This window comes from Protomyctophum parallelum (genome assembly GCF_964188405.1).
Source record: "Protomyctophum parallelum genome assembly, chromosome: 16".
NCBI lineage: Eukaryota > Metazoa > Chordata > Actinopteri > Myctophiformes > Myctophidae > Protomyctophum > Protomyctophum parallelum.
The window spans coordinates 18,955,042-18,975,611 of record NC_139711.1 but is presented as its reverse complement, the minus strand read 5'-3'; the positions used below and the strand labels follow the sequence as shown (position 1 = coordinate 18,975,611).

Sequence of the window (20,570 nt, the reverse complement as noted above, 5' to 3'; positions counted from 1 at the left end):
AAGGATGAGGTAGAGATGATCTGTGGTGTGTGTGTGTGTGTGTGTGTGTGTGAGGTAGGGCTTTCACTTCTAGTGATTTTTACTAGTTGATTGGTTGCCTAGTTTAAAAAAAGATTTAAAAATATATATATATTTGTACATTTAAAAACTGTGTACTTTGTTGACTATAATTTAGCATTCTAGCCGATCTTGAGGCCTATTAAAAGGTCAACTAGTGGATTTACTAGTCGACTATCTGTGGTGGGTGTGTGTGTGTGAGGGTTAAGGATGTGGTATGATCTGTGGTGGGTGTGTGAGAGTTGAGGATGAGGTAGAGATGATCTGTGGTGTGTGTGTGTGTGTGTGTGTGTGTGTGTGAGGGTTAAGGATGAGGTAGAGGTGTGGTGGGTGTGTGTGTGAGGGTTAAGGTTAAAAACTGTGTACTTTGTTGACTATAATTTAGCATTCTAACCGATCTTGAGGCCTACAAAACGGTCAACTAGTGGATTTACTAGTCGACTATCTGTGGTGGGTGTGTGTGTGAGGGTTGAGGATGAGGTATGATCTGTGGTGGGTGTGTGTGTGAGGGTTGAGGATGAGGTAGAGATGATCTGTGGTGTGTGTGTGTGTGTGTGTGTGTGTGTGTGTGTGTGTGTGTGTGTGTGTGTGTGTGTGTGTGTGTGTGTGTGTGTGTGTGTGTGTGTGTGTGTGTGTGTGTGTGTGTGTGTGTGTGTGTGTGTGTGTGTTAAGGTTGAGGTAGAGGTGATCTGTGGTGTGTGTGTGTGTGTGAGGGTTAAGGATGAGGTGGAGGTGATCTGTGGTGTGTGTGTGTGTGTGTGTGTGTGTGTGTGTGTGTGTGTGTGTGAGAGGGTTAAGGATGAGGTGTAGGTGATCTGTGGTGTGTGTGTGTGTGTGTGTGTGTGTGTGTGTGTGTGTGTGTGTGTGTGAGGGTTGAGGATGAGGTAGAGGTGATCTGTAGTGGGTGTGTGTGAGGGTTAAGGATGAGGTATGATCTGTGGTGGGTGTGTGTGAGGGTTAAGGATGAGGTAGAGGTGATCTGTGCTGTGTGTGTGTGTGTGTGTGTGTGTGTGTGTGTGTGTGTGTGTGTGTGTGTGTGTGTGCGTGTGTGTGTGTGTGTGTGTGTGTGTGTGAGGGTTAAGGATGAGGTAGAGATGATCTGTGGTGTGTGTGTGTGTGTGTGTGTGTGTGTGTGTGAGGTAGGGCTTTCACTTCTAGTGATTTTTACTAGTTGATTGGTTGCCTAGTTTAAAAAAAGATTTAAAAATATATATATTTGTACATTTAAAAACTGTGTACTTTGTTGACTATAATTGAGCATTCTAGCCGATCTTGAGGCCTACAAAAAGGTCAACTAGTGGATTTACTAGTCGACTAGTTGAATAGTCGACTAGTTGCTTAATGCCCTAGTGCAGTGGTTCTCAACGTTTTTGGCCGGGGACCCCCGGAAATGCTTTGGCAATGTCTCGGGACCCCCGCCCCGCCCCCTCCCGACCCCCAATATAAATGTACTGCTACAATAACCTTAATAATAGAGACAATACATTATAAATAAATACTGAAACCAGATATAATCATTAGGGAAGGTGTATGCATGTACGATGTGTACTATATGAAAATAATTTGGGGACCCCCCAAAATAATTTGGCGACCCCCCAAGGGGTCGCGACCCACGGGTTGAGAACCCCTGCCCTAGTGTGAGGGTTAAGTCTCGCCTCGCTATAGCAAAGGTTGAGGAGAACAGTGTTTGTGTGACAGCCCAAAGAGGAGGCTGTTTCCCATCACAGACCCAACAGGCCGAGATAGGAACACCAGGTCTTCTTCATATGCAGTACATGCAGGGGTTCTCTCGCCATGCAGAGACGGAGAGAGAGCTAAGACACAGAGAGAACACTAACAGTTGTGGAGTCGCCTCAGTCATGTTCACGGTCAACATCTCGTCCTCAATGTCGCTGGCGCTGAGGAGCTCGCCTGAGCGCTCGTTTAGGAGACGGTCTTCCGGGAGCAGACACGGCACCAAGCTACGGTAACATGATGGAGATCTGTCTGTGTGACACCGCACCAAGCTACGGTAACATGATGGAGATCTGTCTGTGTGCCTCGAGGAGCTTGTGGACTCGGAGCATGCAAGGCTGTGTATGTTGAACTCTGACTTGTTGTTGAAGTCAAATCAGATGTATGCACAATATTTCCTGGGAATTGCTTTTTGGCGTTTTATTTATTATAAAGCTTTTTACCTGTGTTCCTCCTGTAGGTTTTTGTCCAAGGTTGTAAACAAAAATGAGGATATTGAATGACTGTCTGGACCATACATCGCTAAGAACGCTAATGCTAGGAGTGCAAATTAGACTCAGATTCTTTCTTTTTTCCACTGCTATAATTCTTTCCCATTCACCATAAAAGGCTGTTATCATCTAAAATACATTTAATTTCAGAAACATATTGTCAGAACTCGGAGTCCTGCGTTCAGCATAATATAAATATTCAATACGGATGCCATCTGACTTTTCTGGAGAACCCTTTTATCCGTGAAGTCAAACCATTTAGAACTTTCCATGGCTCTTCAGCTGTTTTAGTGGAGTGATCAGGGGCTGTTTCCAATGTGGTCAAAAGTACGATGTTCTATTAATGCTGTCTGCGCTGCCATCGATGGGAGAATGGTCTCAACAGCAACGTAGAGCACATGTAGCCATTAGGGATTGTTCCTGTAGACCGCAGAGTACTGCAAGAGGAGCCCACTAATGGGAACCATGCTACGTTTTCTGTTAAGTGTGGTGACTGTGCGTGGGTTTCTATGTAAAGTGTGTGTGTGTGTGTGTGTGTGTGTGTGTGTGTGTGTGTGTGTGTGTGTGTGTGCGCTCGCACACTTATACAGCTATCTTTGTGCTGGTCCTCATTTTTCAAGAGGTGGTTACACTGTCGGGGTGCGTGTGTGCGTGCGTGCGTGAGTGCGTTTTGTAGGGCCTCCTAGAGTGTATTTTTGCATTTGTGTGAAGCATTCTCAAGGCATTTGATGGCCCATAGTACAGCAGTGGTTTTGGCCTCAGTCACTAGTCATCATAAAACCCAAGCAGTCTGAATAGTCTGTCTGAGGATGAGTCATAGAAGCTAAAGCTAAAACAGAGCTGCCATTAGCCCTTCAAGCATGAGGCCGCTCATTGTGTCTGTGGACATGTGTGTCCAGACAGGCAGACAGAAAGGCAGGCAGGCAGGCAGGCAGGGCAAGGCAAGGCAATTAAGGCAAGGCAAGGCAAGGCAAGACAGACAGCTCTCTGATGAGGAAACCTTCTGTATTATATATGATATAGCGAAGGTCCTATAGGACCAAATTGTCTGCAACTTTTTTTGCACGCCTCACTTTGAGCACTTTATGAGCATGTTAAAATAAAATAAATACGTACTATTTCCTTAGTCTCTGTCTAAGGAGTCTTCCTTATGCAGAGAGTGGGTCTTTTTCTGCCAGTTTTCCACAGAACTGTAGTCAACCCTGAACAAAGGACAATTCAGTTGTTATGATAATCCCTCACAGCAGCTGACCCCTATACTATACTAGTCTTGGGGAGGGTGAAGTGAAGAGACAAAGTCAAAGTCGTACGATTAGTCACACACGTTGCTGCAGTGAAATTTGTTCTCCGCATTTGACCCATCTCTTGGAGTGGTGAGCCGCAGCGTGCGCCGCGCTCGGGAATCATTCGTTGATTTGACCCCCAATCCAACCCATTGATGCTGAGTGCCAAGCAGGGAGGCATTGGGTCCCATTTTTACAGTCTTTTGGTATTACCCGGCATCGAACCCCCGACCTCCCAGTTTCAGGGCGGACACTCTAACCACAAGGCCACTGTCTGGTTCAGCCATGTGTCTCCTCTGACACCTAGCATCACCAGCCGCTCCTTTTCACCTGACAGTGAGGAGTTTTCACGCTGCATGGTGTAACTCGAGGAGAAACACACTCCCCTGAGATCACCCACCCGTGAACACAGTCAATAATATTAGTTGTGGTTACTTGGAACGCCCCGGCCAAGACAGATGGACCGTGGAGGAGGATTCTCCAACCCCAGTCTCTCCAGGGTGGTGGGCAGGAACTTTACTCCAGTGGTTCTCAACCTTTTAAGTACACGGCCCCCAAAAATAATCAAATTTAAACACACACACACACACACACACACACACACACACACACACACACACACACCCACTGCATCCTTCCGAGTCACTTAACTGTAGTGTGTTGTCTTCGTTTTCTATTGGTCAAACGGTTAATAGGTTCAGTTTGTCGCCAATTTCATTCTTGTTTCTGTGAGTGTGCTGAAAACGTAAATGGCAGCAGCAGTGCTGTACACGGCTACAAAGGGAGTGTTTCTGTAACATCACATAATGGCAAATAATGCCAATAACCATACACAGGTATAATTCACATTTTAATCATTTGTTTTGGAATTGTGTTATGGTAGCCATTTTAATGTATTTATGTATGTATTTAATATACTGTTATGTGGCTGTTTAACTAGAACACACCCATGCAAACTTGGTATTATGAACATGATAAACAGCTAGAAGATAGTTGTTTGTTTTCCTAAAATATCTTTGTTTTCCTTCCCTCTTCTCCCTCTCTGTCTCTTTCTTGTCCTCCTCTCCCTGTCCTGTGCTCTCAGTCCCGCCCCGCGTCCCGACGCCGTGGCTCTGTTTGGCAGGGAGCCGCGGAAGGTGCTGCTGCACAAGGGCTCCACGGGCCTGGGCTTCAACATCGTCGGCGGAGAGGACGGGGAGGGTATCTTCGTCTCCTTCATCCTGGCGGGAGGGCCGGCGGACCTGAGCGGAGAGCTGCGGCGGGGCGACCGCATCCTCTCGGTCTGTGATTTAGCTCCATTTTCAGCCCACCAATTTAACCGCAATTACTGACTGTATCATAACTTGTTGTGTGAGGGAGTAGCACAGATTAGTGAGTAGTCTCGCGTAAAGCCCAGACGATCTCCTCCTACTCTCAATAACGTCTCGTCTGGGGAAATCTAAATTCAACGTAGGGGCTATAGCACAGCTGAGGAAAGCTCTGCTAACAAACCTACGCCTTTGGAAACCAGTCCTGATGCTATATGAAGGACCGCCCTAAATATATACATTGGTTTTCCAAAGCATTTTTTTATTTTTATCTCTGAAATGTTTCCACCTAGTTCGAGCCTCAGTCTGCTGTATTTTGCGTGTCTTAAGTACCAGGTCTTATTCCCTAACTTGAGTAAACTAAAGACCTGGAGGCGTGATCAATGCTCTTTGGCCACTCAGAATAGCCAAATGGCATTTATCACGCCTCCAGGTCTTTAGTTTACTCAAGTTAGGGAATAAGACAAAAACTAGTTAACATCAGCTTATGTAAATGGTAAATGGTGCATTTATATAGCGCCTTTATCCAAGGCGCTTTAAATCCGCTATTTATTTTAAATTATTACAAAACGGTGAATTAAACACATAAAACAAATAGCGGGTTTGGCGTATTCTACGCAGGGGCAGACAATAGATTAAATAGCGTGGATTGCAGGTTATGCAGTTAAACTGTTAAAGCTCTAATAAATATATAAACTATATCGCCATACAAATCTCAAAACTCCTCAACTGTTAAAGTTTGATTCATGACACAGAAAAAGGGCTTTTGGCAATCTTCAGGATCCAACATAACATGATACTCAGGTCTGCATTACTTCAATGCTGTGCAAATACTGCTAATGTAAGCAAACATTCTGCAGCCTCTAAATACATGGAAACCTTTAACTGTGACACATTCCTTACTTGAAAAGGTCAGTAAATCTGTTTTAGTGTGAAAGAAATGTCTTCAATCGAGCAGATGAAAACTGAGTTGGGGGATGTTGCAGACACCATACTGTAATTGCAAATTTGTATTTTAAGCAGATGACTGACAATTTGGACTCCAAAAATTCATAGAAAAAGTAACATCTAAAATCTAACATGGTGCCGTATTGTGGTAAAACAAGAAAAGTTGACAAAATGTATAATATAATAAGTATAATTAAACATATAGGATATGGCAGATTTGACATGACATTTCCATGATGAAAGATAAGTACCTTTGCAGAGCATGCAGCTGCTGAGTGCATTCCCTAATTTGACTTGCATCTACATGTAGGCTTTTTTTAGTCGCAGGTTTCTGTCATGTACAGTGATTTATCTCTCCAACTGGAGTGGTCATGACAGCCTATTTCCTCTGCAGATAAGCAAATCAGACTTTCATCTGGATTTGTTTTTTATCCAAACATATTCATTGTACAGTACTTTCAGTACATTTCTTTCAGTAAATTACAGGTAAAAAATAAAGGGGGAAAAAAAAGAAATACCTCTGACATGTATAGGCTATTATGATATAGAGCCGTGGTTCTCAAACTTGTGGTGCGCCTTCTAGGGGGGGGGGGGGGGGGGGTGCGCGACATGAAAAGGCTAAAGGTGGTGCTATGGTTTTATTTTAAATATATTAACATATGCCAATATGGCAAAATATATGCAGAATATACTGTAGGCTAGCCTATGCTGCATATAACGTATATGCCATATTCAGGTTCATATATGTGGATAAATAGGAAATGTATGTCTCCATATAGCTTATGCAATTTCTATTTCCATGTGGGGGGTGGGGGGGGGGGTGGTGCGTCAACTAGGTCAGGAGGTAACAGGGGGTGCATGGTCAAAAAGGACCACTGATATTGACTAGTATAGCTGGTATTCAGGTATTCAGTTTGTGCAACACAGTGTCATATTATTATATAGTATAATTATTTATGTCTGCGTGTTTGATTCAGGTGAATGGGGTCAACCTGCGGAATGCCACCCATGAGCAGGCAGCCGCAGCACTGAAGAGGGCTGGACAGACTGTCACCATTATCGCCCAGTACCGGCCGGAAGGTAGGAGCACCCCTACTCTAGGGCTAACCTCACGTCATGTACATTGGCTATTCCAATGAATTCATTCATACATTAAGGGGAATCAATTAGTTAAGTCTCACGCTAGGAGTTAGAACAAAAGATGGACACATACCAAACGATTATTATAACGAAAGAAACTAAACCATTATACCAAACTAAACACATTTCACACTAGACTAGGGAAATCATTTTTGAGATGCACGGTGACGGAGATTCCGGTCGTGTGTTCTGGCCGCCTGATGACATGATGATATTTCCACTCCAGACCGGATCAGAAAGCCGAAAATTGTATTGATCTCAGGCATTATGGAATTTTATTATTTAAAATTTGACTAAAATAATTGCGTGTAATGATTTCATTGTGTTTCTGTCGATATATCTTTCTGTGAATATGAATGAATCTGGTCATCCCAGCTTAGTAAGAGGTTCAAAGTAAAAAATATTTAGGATGATGATCTCAATCGCAGTTGAAAAATTAAGATGATAGAAATTACATTTCTGTTTGGCTTTTAGGCTTCGTATACAGATAACTTGCATATTTAATAGCTTTATACTTAAAAAAAAGAAGAAAAAAAAACAATAGTAGAAATAACAGATCTACAAGAAAATATATGAACATGGAAATGATTATTATGACGATTATGCAAATAAATTTGCATTTATCTACTATATAATGCGCCACATCTCTGCGTGGGTACATGTGTGCGTACGTGTGTGTACGGTTGTAATGCACGTAACTCGAGAACTGTTTGACCCACCGACTTCACATTCGACACATGCGTTCCACACCCCCACAGGGTATCGAGTCGGTCAGACTCACGCTTCTCCAGAACCACCACAAAAGGCTCTGGTCAGGCTCTGCCAGTGGGCCTAATGAGGCCAACTCCTTTCACCTGGGCCAGGCTCTGCCAGTGGGCCTAATGAGGCCAACTCCTTTCACCTGTGCATTTTCCAGACTCTGCCTCAGCCAATTGAGGCTCAACCAATCAGGCTCTGCCAGTGGGCCAAATTGATTGCCATGTACACTTTTCAGTTTGCAGTCTTCACACACAGATCTCAATGTGGGACACCGGCTGACAGTTAAAACGGGTACTATGACAGGTATATCATTAGGTTCCCAAGTGTGCGACGGGCACATACAGGTCTATAGTCTCAAATAATTGTGATTAGGCGATCCATGTAATATTAATTGTGACACTTTATTTGTGTGTGTGTATTGTATTTGTAATAATCTTATCTGTGTATAGAAGCCCTCTAAAATGAGATGCTGCATCTTAATATAAGGAGCTATCCTCTCAATAAATTCTGACCAAATTCTGAGGCCTAAATCCCACTCACTCCACCAGCACACACACATACCGGACCGGTATGTTATTATTAGTTTAATATAAAAAATAAAAACACAGAACAATGTCACAAAATCAAAGTCTCTGAGGGGTAGAATGCTGATCCTTATTCCTTTCCTTTATATTATAACCAAGGCCTTTGATACAACAAAACACAAAGCAAATCAAGTCCCTTTGAGACTTAACATGGTGATGATTTTCTTATAATGGATCATTTCTACGTTTATTGTCAAACCAAAATGGTTTTCGACAAAAAAAAAAATGTCAGTCATGATGACTCAGCAAGTGACAATAAATAACAATCAACAAATGAAAAAGAATGCTGGCTTCTGGCTTGCTGTCTTAAAGCTGGCTTGATTCGTGTGCTGTGGGAGTGTGGGCAGCAAATGAGGACAGTGCTCCTGATAGGCGTCTTACTGTAAAGAAAAAATCACACCTGTGTGAACCGAGTGGTGCAATTCCCCCCCCCCCTCCCTCTCTCTCTCTCTCTCTCAGCACTACCCCTCTCTCTGTTTCTGGCACCCCCTACTGGTATTAATAAATGCACGCACGCAGCATTACCCAGTGTTCCAATTTCACGCACTCGTGCTCATGATACAAACGGAGATTGCTGGTTGTAGGAGTGGTTGCACCACTCAAAGGGGGGAAAAAAATGCTATGCATTATTCAGCTTTAGGGGCGCCGCCAGCCAGAGCCACTTTGCATTATTAGCCCCATAAGGCCATATGATTAGCCCCCCCAAAACAAAATAGCCGATCTACAAGCTCACAACGCGTTGCGTTGTGAGCTTGTAGATTGGCTATTTTCGGCGCGCGACAAGGCGACTGGAGCGCTCGCGCTGCTGTCCCGCTCCCTGAGCTCCCTCCCTCCCTCCTGCCCCGTTTCCAAGCCTCTGTCAGCGGACTGACTGACTGAGCACACGGTCACGCACACTCTCACACACACACACACACACACACACACACGGAACAAGGGGGAAAGAGGAAACAAGTCCAGTCCACAACAGAGAGAGAGAGTGGAATGGAATACCGCCTGCATTATTCATCATCCACTGCGAAGAAACTTTAAAAAGAAGCCGGTGTACTACTACGGTAGAAGAAGCGAAAAACGCAGCGGAAAAAACACAGCTCCTTCTTCGTTCCAACTAAAAACTTCTCGCTGCCTACCCTTGTTTAAGTTGTTGTACTACTTTACTTTCAAACACAACGCGGACGAATGCATGCATGGATGGGGGGATGGGCTTACTGTGAATACAAACTAACAGCAGGCAGGCAGCAGAGAGGAACAGCCAGCTAGTAGAGAGAGAGACGAGAAGCCGCATGAATTCCCTAATGGCTGGGTGAAGAAGACACTAAACCAACCCACCACAACAGAAGTCCATGACACTGAAACCGAGGTGAGCGAGCGAACAAGCCAAGGAAGGAAGGGGGTCCCCGGGGACAGGGCAGACAGACAGACCGTCGCAGGAGAGGAAGGGGAAATAACCGTTGTTACTTGTGTCGCTGCGGTGGTAAATATGGCACCGTTGTGGCAGCAGGTAGAACAGGCGTTTCGGTGTAACGCAACCGTTGTAGAACAAGTTTGTGTGGGATTAGCTTTCCTTTTAGCTACTGTCTAGTAATGTAGTGTGAGCTAGGTCGCTGCTGCTGCTGCTATTCTTAGCTGCAGCTTTTCTTTCTAGCCATTAAGATCACGAAGTAGAACTTGGACCGTGACGGACACACACTGTCTTGTCGCCGGGGGTTCAAATGTCGCGTTATTAAATCGCCTAGAAGTTAAAAGTTTATCCACTGACTTAACTAAATACTGTCTTGACTGAATGACTTGACTGCCTGGCTGTTAGTTAGCGCTTGTATCTCGTTCGACAGGCGTGTGTGTTCATGTACGGTCGGTATTTTCAATAGAACATGTCAATATGCTTCATTCATTCAGTCATTGGCATTTTTTAACAATGCTGTAATGGTGGAACAACACAGTATTCCTGGTTAGGCTACTGGCCCGACTCGTCAAAACTGTCTGGAGGAGGTTGGTTAGCTTCTGTCCCCATTGTTGTGTACATTCATTGGACAGTCACAGTCAGGCGTTCTCTCTTTACGAGGTGTGGTCACTCCAGAAGTTCAGACAGGTGTGTGTTGTCATACTATCAGCTCTGCGGTTGTGTGTGTGGAGACATTGACATCATCACCAGTGAACTCATTATTGTTCAGTGCCGAAATGGTGTAACCTTTCATGAGTTGTACTGTACCTACTACCTAGCCGCAATTTGCAACTCTAGATATTTTTATAATGGGATGAATCTAGAGTTGCAATACCCTCCATTGACTCCCTACTCATCCAATTTGCGTTTGCGATCTGCTTGTATTAAACAACGTTAAACTCACCAACATTGCAGCTCTAGACTAAGCTTGAATTATCCTCTTTCAATCTGCCAAGCTTTTTTTTCTCCATAAAAATCAACCGTAGTCATGTTGTGAGCTACTTTCTGTCAAGAAATTCTGTGCATGTGATTTCTAAGTGTTGCAGTTTGGAAGCACTCGTTTTTTTTAACGGGTCACGCTGCTGCCTCCTGCATCATGTGCACATTCAAAACAGGTGGTACTAAGGGCCGTTCAGTGACTTACGAGTGCTTCCAAACTCCAGCACTTAGAAAAAGAATCACCTGCACAGAAAGTAGCTCATAACATGTCTACGGTGGATTATTATGAAACAAAAGCTTGGCAGATTGAAAGAGGATAATTCAAGCTTGGCCTAGTGCTGCAATGTTGGTGAGTTTAATGTTGTTTAATACAAGCAGATCGCAAACGCAAATTGGACGAGTAGGCCGTCAATTGCGGGTATTGCAACTCTAGATTCATCCCATTATTTTAAAAAAATCTAGAGTTGCAAATTGCGGCTCTACTGTACCAGAGTTCCTGCTGGCTTGAGGCTTCCTCCCTTTAGCCTTTCAAGTTTTTCAGTAATTCTTAAGCTGGCTATATCTGTTATGATTCTCAACCTTTTAGATTCCCAAGACACCCAGTTTGACACCCACAAACGATGTTATAAAAGCAGTGTACAAAATGGAACCAAATGGATGGACACTTGTTATGGGTGAAGCCTTAAGGGTCCATTTGGTTCAGTTTCTACTAGTGTACGCTTTCATAGTTATAAGACCCCTAAAAGGGTCCATTTGGCTTTTTAATTATCAATCATTTAGCCAGGGACCCCCTGGAAGTGGAACCTCCTCAAGGAACACAGTGGGGGTCCCTGGGACACCACATTGAGAACCAGTGAGTTATAATCCTAGTTATCCTACATCCGGGCTCTACTACTGTATAAGAAAAAGCTCACAAATATATGGGCTGTCTGTTAATGGATTCATCTTGTCATTTACAGTTTTTACTCAGTTTGTCGAGTGGCTTTTGGAGCTTCTCTCACGTGCAGGGATTTGGGCTTCTGCAGCAGCATGTTATAACAACAATGAAGAGGATATTATGAGATTTATGTTCTCAGGTTGGCCTACGAGAGGAATGTGGGAGACTTGAGTTGCAGCAACAGTAAGACCCTCCTCAGATTTCCTTATGCTTTCAATAAAACATAAACCAATGTCATATAAATGGACAGGAAACTAAATGGGCTCACTGAGGGGAATCGTGTGTAAGAAAACAGATCTACCTAATTACCCCCCCCCCCCCTAAAAACCTTTATATGTTCTCTCTGTGCACCTGCAAAAGTTATTATCAATGTTGAATATAATGCAGCTTTCTTTCTTATTAGCCTCGTAAGTTCATGTTGTCTTACAAGCCGGCACACTAAACAAGCAACATCTTGAACATTTGTTTTGGTTGAAAGGCGTCATTGTTTGTGCACCAAATTATCGCGCTTCAGCAGCACTGTGCCTCCTTTGTAGGACAGAGAAGGACACTCTGGTGTGCTTGTGTTGCAGAGCTGACAATACTTAACCAGTTTAAACAGATGAGTCAGATGAGTACTACTGGCAAATGATTGACTTCCTGCATCCCCACTGATGTTCTTAAGATCTGTAGCCAATAACTCTGCTGAGTACACTGAGCGCTCGCCTTGTGTGACACACGTCTTTTGCCGGGGTTTGGAGCAGGAGAGACCCCAGCAGCGTGCTGTATAGACTATAGAGAGCTGTCAGTCAAGGAGGAAGTGAAGTGTTAGCGCATTTTTCCGTGCCGGGCGGCGGGCAAGCTGCCTGGAGTACTCTATGGGGCTCGGTCCACAGACCTCTGAAGAAAGACCAGTACTGGAACACTACATAAAGCCACAGTGAAGCGCATAGGATACAGCCGGAAGTCCCTCATTAGCTCACTGAAGCATCACCAAATCTTTTTTTACTCTGATTCAGAATGAGCTGGGAATGAAAATGGAAACAATGGGAGCATGTCCGCATCCACATGTTTCCCAGCCCCACTCTTTCTTAAGGAGTGTAATTACAGTAGACCTTGGCGGTAACCTCAGACCTCCAGCAGCAGCAATACATGCTATGCACAACCCAATGCCCACTGCAAACATGTTAGTTTGGCACTTACCTTTTGGGTCCTAGAGTGTGCCTATATACTTCTGTTAGCATATTTCCTAGAAGTGCCATTCCACTGCTGTGCTTACAATTAAATACTGAAGCGATGGTCTTGTATAAATACATCAAATATTGTTTGGAAGTGTGCAGGCAGTTGCCCAAGTTCAACTGCATCACCCTGTGAACCTAGGGGTCGTTGAAATACGTATAAATGCCATCGTCGGTGCGCTTGCGCAGTTGATCAGAAACAGGACTTTGAATATGCATGGGGAGGAAGTTGACACTTTAAAAGTAAGATAAGATTGTCTATATTGAAGAAATTAGGAAATTGCACAAACAAAACATGGATAATATGTATGCATAAAAGACCATAGCTTCAGAATTGTGTTTTAAACTTCAGAATTCAGTGGAACAGCACTTCCTAGGAAACGTGTTAGTTAGTGGAAGAATATAGCCTCGCTCCAGGATACAAACGGTAAGCTGTAAGTGTCAAACACTGTTTTGGTCTCCAGGGCTGATGCCAGAACATAACACATGCTTGTGTTACTGTACATCCTGCCGCGTTGCATAACCTGGATCACGACAGACGAGTCGAACCCCTAAAATAAAATAAAGAATGAAATGCCGCACAACAGCACAACTAATGAGGACAAGCAGTGGCAAAGTGTGCTGTAGTAATGACCCAGTTTCTATTCAGTCTTCCTTTTCATCTTCCAAATAATATAGGCTAGCCTTGCTGTCTTCCTCTCCTCTCAAATGAGTGTGTTGTTGCACTTGGGTGATTGACGCCCAGCACTGACTGTACGCACGCATGCATGTGTCATGTGTGTGTCTGTCAGTGATCTGAGAACTGCTTGCCCCTCTGTTATGACTTGGATTCAGGCTCCCATGATGCATATCTGGTTCCACCCAAATCCTGACGCGAGCCGGCTGGCCTGACTAGTACTGATGTCCCCACTACAGCTGTTTGTTTGACTCTCGTTCCATGTGCTCCTGTAGAGACCACCAGACCAGCAGCTGGGTCTGCAGTAAGGGTGGTCAGTCATGTCTTCCTGACTGTTCCTGCAGTCTCTCCAGACTGCTTTTAGAGACATGAGCACTGGGATCTGCGCTACAGGGGTCTCCACCAGGCCCCAAGGAATGTGAGCCGGGCTAAAGCTTTTGAGCTATGCCACCTGTGCTACTTTACACCACTGTCTCACCACCCACTGCTCGGAGCCAAACAATTGTTGCTATTGTGAAGCGGGGACATTGAGCCGTCTCCTCTCTTCATTTAGCTATGCTTTGTCTTCCGCCTCAGCCCCTCCCTTTCACTAGTATTTGGCTGCTTCCCTTAATGTTCTTTCCTCCTTGTGTACGAGACCCAGTGGACCTAGTCGTCCCTGTGGCTGCTTCCGCATGCAGTCAGTGTACCTGCTGTCCCTGATAGCGCCAGGACGTTGCTCCTGGTTACCGGGCCGTCAGGCAGAGGTGGTGTCGTGTTACCTCACCTTGCTGTGTCACTCTGTGGCTGTATTGTTAACCCCTTACAGCAGGTATAGCAGGGCGTGGAGAGAGACCAGACCAGGCAGTGACTGCCTGCCCGAGGTGTGGTTTCTGTTTGCTTTCAGTCCACGCTGGGTTTTCGTTTCGGCCAGGGGGGAGTCGGCAGACGAGGGGGTGTTTGAAGCACTGTTTTCACACAGGACCGGACCCAGCATTCTTTTCTGGCATTCTGGCGCAACCCTCGGCTAAGTAATCATTGTAGGCATGGTTGTTTATATTCTCAAGGCTACTACTTGTACAGTTTGTGTCAGAAACCTGGACTTTGATCTCTGCTCTTCATGTTGGAATGGGAAAGCATGTGGATGATTAAACCCTAAGGTAGGAGGTCCCCAGGGCTTGGTCAGCCAAAAGAGAATATGTTGTAAATGTTTATGTATGTGATATAATCGAAGATTGGTTCTGTTTTATATAGACTAATTATGATAATGAAAAGGTATTACAATAGGTAATCAAGCTAATGACAGGTCTGATGATAATTATATTATCTCCGTCGAGTGGGAAATGAAATCTTCAAAACTGTTACTTTTCAGGATTCAAATAAAACCATGTTATCGTACATCATCATGGCGTAAAATAGACACTGCCTATTTGCTCAGACACCATGACGTGAAATTCTACATTCATTTTCAATGTAAATTTAATGTTTAAGACTTACGTTTGTGGACAGTGACCCAAATCTGGATGTAGGAGGAAGGGCCATAAAAAATATTATAAAAGATCTACAAGCTCAAAGCGCGTTCGCACCGCATTTTGAGCCTCTAGATCTGCTACTTTGGTACCTTTTGTAGTTATAATGGAGATAAGAGGTTCCTGCCTGATATGGCTTAGTTGCTAGTTCTTTCTGATACAGAATGAAGAGGGAAATCAATATATTTTATCAGTGCAACAGTAATCAATTTGATTAATTACTGTATATAAAGAAAAACATCGCAAATTTCAACCTCATAACATGTCATACAATGAAGTATAACTTTGGAAGTAAGAGGTTAATCAGTCTAATCAATTTAGTTTATTATAAACAAGGATTTAGAGTATTAAAAAAAACACGCTTTTCGATTATCTGATGCTTCAAAAAAGTAAACGATTGAATAATCGCTAAGAAACTAATCGTATCGCTAATTATTACATTTCCTCCATATTACTTAAAATGTGAGATTCTCACTATTGAATGGACAGACCCCCATGGTGTGATCCTGTCTTCTTTTGTTTGCTCACATGAGCAGCAGCTAAAGCGTACTTGCTTTTCTAGCTCAGTCTGTTGTTGGTTGTCTTGTTTTTCTAGCCGTGGCGTGCAGTGCACTTGTATGGGTCTGTTGCCTAGCTGGTTCTAGCAGCGCGGCCGGCCACAGAGCAGCACACAGCCGGCTAATGAGTGCATTCTTAATGAGGAGGCCCAGGTGGATTCATATATCATCCCTCGGCGCCCAGGCCTCCAGCAACTGGATTTACACAGCCATGACAAATGGTCATCCATTCCAACTTGTTGGGAGGACCACCCCCCCCCCCCCTCCCTATCACCCACCCACCCACCGTCCGCCACACACACACACCGCCTCAACCACGCTAAAGAGTCCATGTTGAACTTAATTAATCTGCATAATTAATTACCTGACATGAGATATTACTGGATGTGTGAGGGCAGATCTGTGATAAACCTCCCATCTGGTCCCAGGGTCATTAATCAGGGCTGAATAAAAGGAGCCACTGAACCTTCTCTAACACTGAGCTCACCACCGCCGTACAGACAGAGACCTCCCATTGATGACGGCTAGGACATGGTCGTCATCATCACTCCCCCAAAATGTTTGGCTAGTGTATTCAAAATATTTAAATCACACCCGTGTGAAGCTGTGTGTCTGAACTGAGTGGTGCAACTCTGTGTGGGGGGTCCCCGGAACTTCCCGGCCCGGTTCCGGCGAGCCGCCCGTGTCCGAAACGGTCGAGAAATGACATTATGACTTACTGTGTGGGGGAATTAGCAGTTATCTCTTTCTCTCTCTCTCTCTCTCTCTCTCTCTCTCTCTCTCTCTCTCTCTCTCTCTCTCATATATGCACACTCCACATTGTAATTAGCAGGAAACAGTGCAACACTCTCTCTCTCTGTTTCTAGCACAACAGCGCCACTGAGTCACTTTTGCCCCTATTGGTACCCTGTGTTGTAGTATACAACATGCTGTCATGCTGTGTACTTGTACAATGTACTTGTACGTGAATATAGCATGTTGTATACTACAACACCCTGAACATAGGGACGGACATATGGATGGACATAGGGATGGACATAGGGACATTGCTGTTCTTTGGAGTGGCTGCACCACTCAAAAGCACCAGCAGCACGTGCGTGCGTGCGTGCGCGCTTAGTGCATGGCGCTGTGTGCTGACCCAGATGTGTGTGTGTGTGCTTTGTGTCTGTGCAGAGTACAGCCGCTTTGAGTCCAAGATCCACGACCTGAGGGAGCAGATGATGAACAGCAGCATGAGCTCGGGATCGGGCTCCCTGCGCACCAGCGAGAAACGCTCCCTCTATGTCAGGTACAGTTCAACAAAACACGTACACACACTCCTCATCAAGGACTGAGCTCCACTAACTGTCCGCCCTCTCATAACAAATAGTTAGCCTAGGAATCAGACCATTATGATGTTCGACCGCATGTCTGACCATTGTTTACGCATGTCAGCCCGTTTGGTGTGTCGGATCTGCGTGTGCATCCCTGTCCCTTTTCTACTGGATTGTAGTATGCATGGTTTATATTAGAGATGCTCCGATCAGTGACCGATACCATCACTGATGGTTTTCTCATGATCGGCCGATACCGATAGGTCCGACACCGATAATGATCTTGTGAAATGATGCGAATTTTAATATTTCCAAAATGACTATGTCAAAACCTACATCAAAGCTATTCCTGTGTGTGTACTGTGTAGGCCTGTCACAAAAATGTAAAATGATATTATACTCTATCTGACATTTATACCACTTAAATGGTTCAGTTTCTCCAGATTGGGTAAATTGCCAATCACAGATAGGTTGAATGCCGATTATCGATCAACGATCGCTGGCCGATTATCGGAGCATCTCTAGCTTGTAGATATGGGCTGGTAGGCCAGAGGATGGTTCTAACCAACTTACTATCAGAACTAAGATCTAAAGAATCAGCACTTAGAGATGGTTCTGGTGGAGCGGGTAGCGAGTAACGAGGAGGGCAGAGATATTAGTTTGCCATTTCCTTTGCATCTCTGTTCTCCATCATATGTCTGCTGTCTGAGCTCACACACAAGTTGCTCTGCGTTCCAAATGAACATTTACAGTACATACTGTATGGATGTTTATTTGGCTTGTGATTAAAGATATCAAATGTTAATGTTAAACGTGACGTGATGTGGTTACACCAAGCACAGCCACTTGCCTTTTAAAGGGAGCGGTTGTTTTGAATAGAGGGAGACCATGGATCATTTGTCACCTTTTGCACCCGTGCATGTTAGAACCGTTCATATTCCCAGTACAAGTGGTTGTTTTTCTTCGACACTTAAAGATCATCCACGCTGGAATTGATTTCACTGAGCTCTGCTGTGATGTAACTCCCCCTTATTACACCACAAGTTCACAACGACTGAGGCCTATATTTAATATTTACTTCAGTAAATGGTCTTAATGTTTTAGAATAAATCTGACCGTCTCGCAACCGAGATGCTGAATAATAATAATAATATAAATGCTGACCGAGATGCTAACCGAGATGCTGAATAATAATAATAATAATAATATAAATGCTGAAAATAGCTGACGCGTTGTGAGCTTGTAGATCGTAAGTGTAAAATCGAGCCATTACGACGACATCAAGGCCCGCCAAAACACATTTTAGTCGACTAAATCACCTGTAGATTTAGTCGACTAAAATCTAAATCAACTAAAACTAGACTAACACTATAATACATTCCAGGTGACTAAAATGTGACTAAAACTAAGTGAAAACCATTCAAGAGACTCAAATGACTAAAACTAAAAAGAAATTGCTGCCAAAAACAACACTGGATGCAAGGCCGATAATTCTATTGGTTTTGTGCCCTAGTTTACATGGCGAAACCGGGCCATTTAGCCGGTTGACACTTGCGTCACCGTCAAAGATGTGGATGAGCAAGTATTTCCTGTCCCCTCCATTGGATTGTTGTTTTGATGACAGACACTCTGAGAGCCCACTTTATATAACGCACGACCTTTGGCTCCGCGCATGTTTGTTATCTCACTTTGGGCTGCTCGCCAGACCGAATGGAAGCTGATTTACAACAGGTGGCTCCCCACAGTGCTCCGATGAAATCAGTCATGAAAGGACCACGGAGGGTCAAGGTGAAAGAGATTAAATACATTGTGATGTAACTTCACAGACCCAAGTGCTTCACTGCATTTCCAGCTAACGGATGTACTTCACTTCCTCGCAGGGTTTCGATTAATTTACCAAAGAAAAATACCCCAAAAAACCCCCCACAAAAAGTTCAAATATGGACTGGAGAGATGGGATGTTTCTGCCCAACAGCAACGATATAGGAGTGCATGCATATAGAACTTTGAAGATGTGTATAGTATAAGTCTATTAACTATAGGCTGAGGGGAGGTCTAGCTGCTGTGAGTGAGACTTGCGCTGCCTAGCCTGCTCCTGTGGGTGACTAAGCCCACAGTTATGTAGGAAAAAAGTGGTCTAGTTAGCTGGCGGCTGCCATGTCCTCCTCCCTGGCCCATCCTCAGGAATGCGGAGGCGCTAAGCCTCTCTAAGGTGTGTGCTCAGAGAACACACGTGCACGCATGTAACCCATGCTTATTCTCCCACACTGTGGAGCTCAGAAGCTCTCTTTTGTGGCACTAACAGCGTTAGTTGCTGATTTTCACATAGTTGCTGATTTTCACATTTGCACTGAATTCTTTCTGCAAGACTTTGGATGAAAGCTTCCACCAAAATTGCATCTTATGTTATATTCAGCAGCACAGCGAGCTCACTCAGCCGCTGTTTGAAAGCCATATGAGAAAATGCACTTTGCCCACCTCTAGCGGTCAAGGTCGGCTGTGGCTCAGGAGGTACAGCAGGTCGTCCAATGATCCCTGGGTCGGCGGTTCGAATCCCGGCTTCTCCTGTCCACATGTCGAAGTGTCCTTGGGCAAGACACTGAACCCTACATTGCCTCCAATGAGTCGGTCGGTGTGAGCCTGTCACCATCGGTGTGTGAATGTGGGAAGTGAGGAGGCTGGTGTCGACTGCTTCACCTCCCAATGTATGAATGAATGAACCATTAAAAGCGCTTTGAGCACTTGGAAAAGCACTATAAAAATGCAATTATAAGGTTTTTCCCTGGATAGAGAAATGTTCGGCACCCCCCCCCCCCCACCCCCTTAAGACATTTCCACTGTATCGTAGTATGCATGCGTGGCCTGCAGATATGGCCTGGTAAGGTCAGAGGACGGCAGAACCTGTAAAGCAGGTATTAAATAGACGCGTAAATGTCTGTGGGATTTCCTGTCTGACAAGGTGGTGGCACATGCAGTCACACACACTACCCATGTTTATGTTATCACAAGGAACGCACTGTGTCTAGTACCAGCATTTTGAAATGTCACATGGGACGCCTGCTGTCACACGCACGTGTTTGTTTGCAGCATACCCCCATGCCATATGACCCCGAGACCTGAGACGGGGGATATTGATAACCTTGTGGACTTCTTGTCTGTCTCGCGTGCAGGGCTTTGTTCGACTACGACCGGACCAGAGACAGCTGCCTGCCCAGCCAAGGCCTGAGCTTCTCCTACGGCGACATCCTACACGTCATAAACGCCTCGGACGACGAGTGGTGGCAGGCGAGGCTGGTCACGCCTCATGGCGAGAGCGAGCAGATCGGGGTCATTCCAAGCAAGAAACGGTACGACCTGATCCTGGACTCTCTCTCTCTCTCTCTCTCTCTCTCCCTCTCCCTCTCCCTCTCTCTCTCTCTCACTCTCACTCTCACTCTCACACTCACACTCACACTCACACTCACACTCACACTCACACTCACACTCACACTCACACTCACACTCACACTCACACTCACACACGCATCAAAACGCCATGGGGCTGGGGTGGAGGGGGGGGGGGGGGGGTTATGCTAACACTATTCCTGACTGTCACAGTGCACACCAGTGTTGTCATGCCTGCTTGTCATAAGCGACTTTGGGCTTGTTTTACTGTAAAATCGCTTGTAAATACTGGTAG

The 20,570-nt window shown here is 44.8% G+C and overlaps 1 protein-coding gene across 4 annotated transcripts in view; it reads left to right on the top strand.

Annotated features, from left to right (window-relative positions):
• dlg3 (discs, large homolog 3) overlaps positions 1 to 20,570 on the top strand; it is a 165,456-nt gene that overhangs the window by 129,299 nt on the left and 15,587 nt on the right. For all 4 annotated transcript variants that reach the window (XM_083786477.1, XM_083786475.1, XM_083786476.1 and 1 more), the window contains 4 exons: positions 4,650 to 4,845; positions 6,798 to 6,900; positions 16,752 to 16,866; positions 20,062 to 20,238. In XM_083786477.1, coding sequence (XP_083642603.1) covers positions 4,650 to 4,845; positions 6,798 to 6,900; positions 16,752 to 16,866; positions 20,062 to 20,238 — 591 coding nt within the window. The remainder of the gene's footprint in view (positions 1 to 4,649; positions 4,846 to 6,797; positions 6,901 to 16,751; positions 16,867 to 20,061; positions 20,239 to 20,570) is intronic.